The sequence below is a fragment of the Atta colombica genome, unplaced genomic scaffold (assembly GCF_001594045.1).
Source record: "Atta colombica isolate Treedump-2 unplaced genomic scaffold, Acol1.0 scaffold123, whole genome shotgun sequence".
NCBI classification, from domain to species: domain Eukaryota; kingdom Metazoa; phylum Arthropoda; class Insecta; order Hymenoptera; family Formicidae; genus Atta; species Atta colombica.
In genome coordinates, this window is record NW_017259210.1 from 216867 (window position 1) to 222829 (window position 5963).

Below are 5963 nucleotides of genomic sequence, written 5' to 3' on the forward strand. Positions count from 1 at the left end.
CCATGAAAATGGATTGGATTCGAGTTGACACTAATTTAATAAAAAAAAAACATTCATATTTAAAAGGGTTACAAATCTTATTCCTGTAAGACACACACACATATTTATAATAATTATACCTGAAATTAACTACTTCAAATTGGTATTAAAAAACGCATCTTAGTAGGATTCGAACCTGGGACTTCTTGGATTATGAATCTTGTACGTTATCCGCTACATCACTTCTTCAATTGGTAAGTGTGTTATTCATTTTCTACTTCAATTACAACCAGCTAAACTAGTAACGAAATTATATAGATAATAAAAATATCATCATTTAACAGATATATTGTAACAAAGTATAAATAATTTACATTATTATGGCCTGGTTGCATTAATGTTACTTTGATTTTAAGCGAGACTTTCTAAAACTCTGTGTCTTTTTAAAGCCGAAAAAGAGACAGAGACAAAAGAGAGTTTTAAGCTTTACTTAAAATCAAAGTAATATTGATGCAATCGGGCCTATGAGACAACATTGGTTGGCTAATCTAATCTCGCTTGGCCAATGTTACACGCCGTGATTAGCCTAATATTCGGACTGTATTCGATTTGGTTTGTGAGTTCACATCGATCATTTATTTTACTTCTAATTTCAAAGAGAAACAAAAGAACTCAATTATTTTTCTGAACTTAGGCTCGATCGCACCAACGTTACTTCGATTTTAAGCGAGGCTTAAAACTCTTTCTGTCTCTGTCTTTTTTTGGCAAAACGAGACAGAGTTTTGAGTCTCGCTTAAAATAACATTGGTGCAACTAGGCCTTAGTTGGATTAAAAAAATTTCCTACTTATAATTTTGAATAATTTAAGAAACATTTATCCATTTGTAAATAAAAACTTTTTATTCAATTAGATTGAAAAATTGCATTTCATATTCAGAATATTGAATTGAGTGCAGTATTCACAAAAATTGCTGATATTATTTTTGAATTTAACTGAATTAAAAAAATTGTACTTTCTATTCACAAATTTGAATTGAGTATTCACGATGTGCACAGAAAATGCTAATATTATTTTTAGATTGAAAGATATAGAAATATGCACTATGCAATTCCTATAAATATGTGAATAAAAATGCATTCATTGAAAAGGATTTATTTTAACATAATGAATCTGTATTTCTGAAAATCTGAATCCATTTTAATCCATTTCAATCCATTCTCGTTTGCTGGAATACTAATTTGATAAATAAATGTATTTACAATGAAAGAAAACAAGCAATGAAATTTATCTTTACTAGTAAATGCATTTTCACACATAATTTAGTAAAGTATGCAGAAAAAAATGCATCAATTTGAATTGAATACTTTTGTCAGTAAAAGTACTCATACACATAATCTCAGCATACAGCAGACATTTTTAGACTCTTTGATACTTTTGCTAAAATCTTACATGTAAAATATAAATGCATATAGGTGTATACATTTATTAAATTTTACGCTTTGACTGTGATATATATATATAAGCGTAGGCGTTCAATTCCAGCAAGAATGGATTGAAATGAATTGAAATGATTCAGATTCAGATTCTCAGAAATATTGATTCACAAATATTAAAATGAATGCTTTTCAGTTCTGCATTTTTATTCATTTATAGGAATTGCATGAAGCATATCTCTATGCTTTTCAATCTAGAAATAATATTAGCTTTTTCTGTGCACAATACATTGTGAATATTGTTCAATTCAAAATTTTGAATAGGAAATGCAGTTTTTTAATTCAATTGCAGCCAATTGAATCTAATTGAATCCAATTGAATCCAAAAAAAATATTCGCTATTTAAAATACGGATAGAAAAAAATTTTAATTCATTTTAATTCATTCTCATTTGCTGGGATATATATCGTTCTAAAATTATTATGAATGGCAAAGTCAAGGGAAAGGCGAAGTCCCGTTTTAATAGGGATTGCAATTCCCCGTGAGTCGTATTCATCTGAGGAAAAGAAACTGCGCTGAACTGGTGCATCGGTTTACCTGGAATCATGGAATATCTGGCCGTTAAAATTTTGAAGTTAGCTGGCTACGCTGCTCGTGACAACAAGACTAGAATCCTGCGTCACCTGCAACTCGCCATCCGCAATGACGAGGAGTTGAATAAGCTGTTGTCCGATGTAATTGCCCAAGGTGGTGTTTTATCGAACATCCAGACTGTATTGCTACCCAAGAAGGCATAATCGTAATCTGGCATCTGATACAAATTTATCGGAATAATTAGACTTTCGTTTTCGTCTGAAAATCCAAATATAATGATCTCGGGACGATCACGTAGAAGATTACAAGATATATCACAAAAGTATAAAGTATTCGTCTTTCAATATAATCGCTAATCTTATTAACGAAAATTGTTCATTCACAAGCGTGCAATCTTTACGCACACACACACACATACACATATCAACATGCGCGTTATATAATTAATCAGATAACTGTATTAATCACATATCACGTCACTTTTTGGATTCTTTCGCCATATTTACTAGAAGATATATAATATCGATTCATAGGTCGTTGTACATTTTATTTTCACACGTGAATACTCGAATCTCTGTGAAGATTACCGAGCTGAGCTTCAAATAAAATGTCGTTCAACAATTTCTCAGCTATTATTCTTTGGTCCAGTCTCATATTCCTGAGCTTGGCGGCAACGTTGCGACCGATTGCATCGTACTCGTCCTCCATTATAAATGAATTATTATGTGATATTCTTAGGGATGGATCCGCCGATTCCGACTCGTCGGATCCCCGGATTAACGACGTATCGTTCCAATCCGCATGTTGTTCGTAAGATTCGTTCTTTTCGGCCGTACATTCCTCCTGCTTATGAATATATTAAATTAATTACAACGTAACAAAGAAAAGAAAACTCTTTGTTATATTGTAAAATCGAGATAGATAAGAGAAAGGCTAAGCACAATTAATTTAAACGTTTCAGAAATATAAATATGTTATATGTGTTTAAAATAAATTTTAAATTTTCATCTGTCGTATATTTAAGTGTACCTTCAGCTATTTCTATCTAAAATTAATTTTTTATAATAATTTTTTTAATAATTAATTACTAATCCTCTTTTCTAATATAGTAACTTATTTTTTAATCTTTTTAGGACGGCAAGATCGAATTAATTACATGGCAAAAATTAAGTGTTTACCGTTTTACAGCGCTTCTTATTTTGTACTGCTGCACGCTTTCCCGGCATTATTTCGGAGCATTTATCAGGTAACGTCGAATTGACATATATCGCGGGTTTCCTCTGACTAGACTTGCACCTTATTTTGGACATCAAAGAGGGATGCAATCGCTGCAAAAATAACAAGACTGTTATGAAAATAGTTACGAAAATTCTCTATCTAACAATAAATCGTAATCTATAATGGTAAAAGAAAGCCCAATGAGAGACTTTAAGCATAGTCACTAGCGTATATAATTAATCCACTGCCGGCAATGTTGAATTTTATTTTTTTATTGTAAATTCTAACAAATTTAAATTTGTAAAAAATAAGTAAAGTACAATTATTTCTGACAGTAAAGACTTATTTTAAGAATTTCTTCAAATTTTTATACAGTCCAAATTATATAAAAAATCTACACTGAAGTTCGAAGATCTAGATAGTGGATGACGTATCATTGTCGACGAAGAATTAATTATATAATTGTAAGTATCGCCTGAAGTAATAAATAAAATTAAATAAATAATAAAATCATCGTCAAAATAAAATTAAACAAGGAAACTGTTATAACTATTTGAAATTGATTTGATTGTTCTTGAAATATATTAAGCACAAAAATATAAGAAACACATTTTTTTCTCCATCTTAGATTAAGGGATGAAACAAATGTTTTAGACAAAATATTTAATTTTTTTTATATACTTGATAATTGTGTATTTAGATTTTTCACAAATCTAATGTAAAAATCTAATGTTGAAAATACCTCCATCCCTATTAAGCTTTAAAAGGTTTCACTTTTTAAATTTGAGATATTGGATCCATGTAAAAACATGTATCTCAGATTTTTTTTTAACAATATATTTCAAGGAGAATCAAATCCAGACAATTGTAACAGTCCCTTGTAAGAATAAGAAATAAAAACACAATAATCGGTGCTTAGGCTTTCACTGGCCCCTCTGATCTTCATGGTTTTATATCAAGAAACTTTTTTCCACCCCGTCATCTGCATACAGACAATTCTATCAAAGTATCTAATAATTTGTTTACCTTTACATGACTGAGAAAGTTCCCAGTGGACTTCAGATTGCCGTTGAGCAATTTCATACACTGCTGACAACGTACCGTAACGTTAGTGTCTTCCACCCTGATCACCTGGAAGTACTCTCCATCCAATAAAGCAGGCAATCGAACTGCAGTTGCTTTTTGTTGGATATTCGATTCGATCTGCGTCACCTGATGCATCTGCTCCGCCTGTTGCTGTTGCAACGTCAACGTATCATGATTCTCTCTATTCCGTACTTCTATTTCTTCCTTGGGCGCATGATTGTTCACAGTTTGAACAATGTCACACTGATAATTTGCTGCGGTAACCATAGACTCGTCATATGCCTCGAACGTTTCCATTTTGTTCTTGTAGTCCTATGTGAAACTTTTTATAACAACGGATTGTGTATTCAAGTCTCCACTCTGCAAGACAGACGGTATATACAAACAAAGATCCTATGCCGTCTGAATCTTGTACAGCCAGAATAAGCTGGAAAAGAGTAAAATCTTACTGTAGACTTGATGCAACTTAAACGTCGCGGTGATATTATTTATCCTTTGAGTCTTATTGAATTTTAGATAAGCTGGTCAGATAAGAACATCACGCAGGGCAAATCTAGATCAGATAATAGATGAGAACGTGTGCGTTAGGTGATTAAGCATCGCCTAGATACCAACCTTGTCGATCAAGGTTGTACCCAGTTACGTTCGTGCATCGCTAGGGACGGGGTATCCAAGTAGGAAACTGTGAATGCTCCATATACATCTCTGTTGTAAACACGTAAGCAAACAATACTTGCTTTCAATAATTTTTTAATCTTTTCTTCTGTCCGTGTGTGGTGGCTACACTGAAGTAAACAAAGCATTCCGTCAATCCCATTGTGACATATCCGTTTGTAATATATAATGAGTGAATTTAATATACAGTTATAAATAATTATCGTACCATTTTTTTTATATTTTAATGATAAATTTGTAGATATCCAATCGATGCGCATAACCAGTGAAATAATCCTGCTCAGAGAAGGTTGATACTTCATTTACGTTCTAAAATGTGACAATCGCAAAGATCATTATTGAATAAGTTAATTAAGCAAAGATCTCGTTCAATTAATTTATGTGCAGTTAAATAACTTACAACGAAGCGACGGGAAAATTGGAAAATCGCCGTACACTTTTAACCTGCATGTTACTATCAGTAAATCAACACGTTCTGTTGAAGTTGGTTGTAGTTGGTTGGAGTTGGCGATACTGAGGAATGAAGATGTCAGCTTGTTTCTTGTTGGATGGATGGATGGACAGGGACGTAATACGTGTACAAACAATAGACTTTTTTTCCTTTCATTGAAGAAAAAAAGAGAAACGATAAACTGTAAGAAATAATGTATTTTAATTTAACACAGAATATACATATATTTTATAAAGATTATTGATTTTATAAAAAAGAAAAAAATATAAATATAAATTTTGCAATGTAAAATTTATGTTCCGTCATATTTCACATATAACTTCACTTGTCTTATTTTAAATTGTAAATTTTAAATAAAATTTTACTTAATTTTAGTTATTAATTTGTAATTATTAATTTCATTTACATTTATTTTGAACACGAAATTCACTCATTTAATTTAAACTTGAAAATAAACTTTACCTTGGTGAAAATTTTTCTCAGAACTTTTCATATAATTTTTCAGAATTTTTCTATAATTTTATAA

General features: G+C 31.2%; 1 protein-coding gene and 1 pseudogene across 3 annotated transcripts; one reads left to right on the top strand and one right to left on the bottom strand.

The window, feature by feature from the left end:
* The first annotated feature begins 1895 nt into the window (after nt 1-1895).
* On the top strand, nt 1896-2221 carry LOC108694689 (annotated as a pseudogene).
* A 311-nt stretch (nt 2222-2532) lies between these two features.
* Nucleotides 2533-5274, bottom strand: LOC108694747. Of its 3 annotated transcripts, none has more exons than XM_018204405.1 (5): nt 5195-5274; nt 4927-5096; nt 4252-4738; nt 3186-3335; nt 2533-2850 (listed from the first exon to the last, which is right to left on the bottom strand). In XM_018204405.1, the coding sequence occupies exons 3-5, from the start codon at nt 4606-4608 to the stop codon at nt 2560-2562; spliced, it is 798 nt and encodes a 265-aa protein (XP_018059894.1). In that variant the 5' UTR covers nt 4609-4738; nt 4927-5096; nt 5195-5274; the 3' UTR covers nt 2533-2559. The 3 variants fall into 3 exon arrangements, with proteins under 3 accessions (XP_018059894.1, XP_018059891.1, XP_018059893.1); XM_018204402.1 differs by having other exon boundaries at nt 2533-2853; XM_018204404.1 differs by lacking the exons at nt 4927-5096; nt 5195-5274 and adding an exon at nt 4761-4840 and having other exon boundaries at nt 2533-2853; nt 4252-4671.
* Nucleotides 5275-5963: the final 689 nt, after the last annotated feature.

Excerpts from the sequence above, each read along its gene's own strand:
- LOC108694747 (XM_018204402.1), bottom strand. The coding sequence starts at position 4,608 with ATGGAAACGTTCGAGGCATATGACGAGTCTATGGTTACCGCAGCAAAT. Across the intron at positions 3,336-4,251 it reads ACTTTCTCAGTCATGTAAAG|CGATTGCATCCCTCTTTGAT; the intron begins GTAAACAAATTA and ends TTATTTTTGCAG. Across the intron at positions 2,854-3,185 it reads ATAAGAAGCGCTGTAAAACG|CAGGAGGAATGTACGGCCGA; the intron begins GTAAACACTTAA and ends TATATTCATAAG.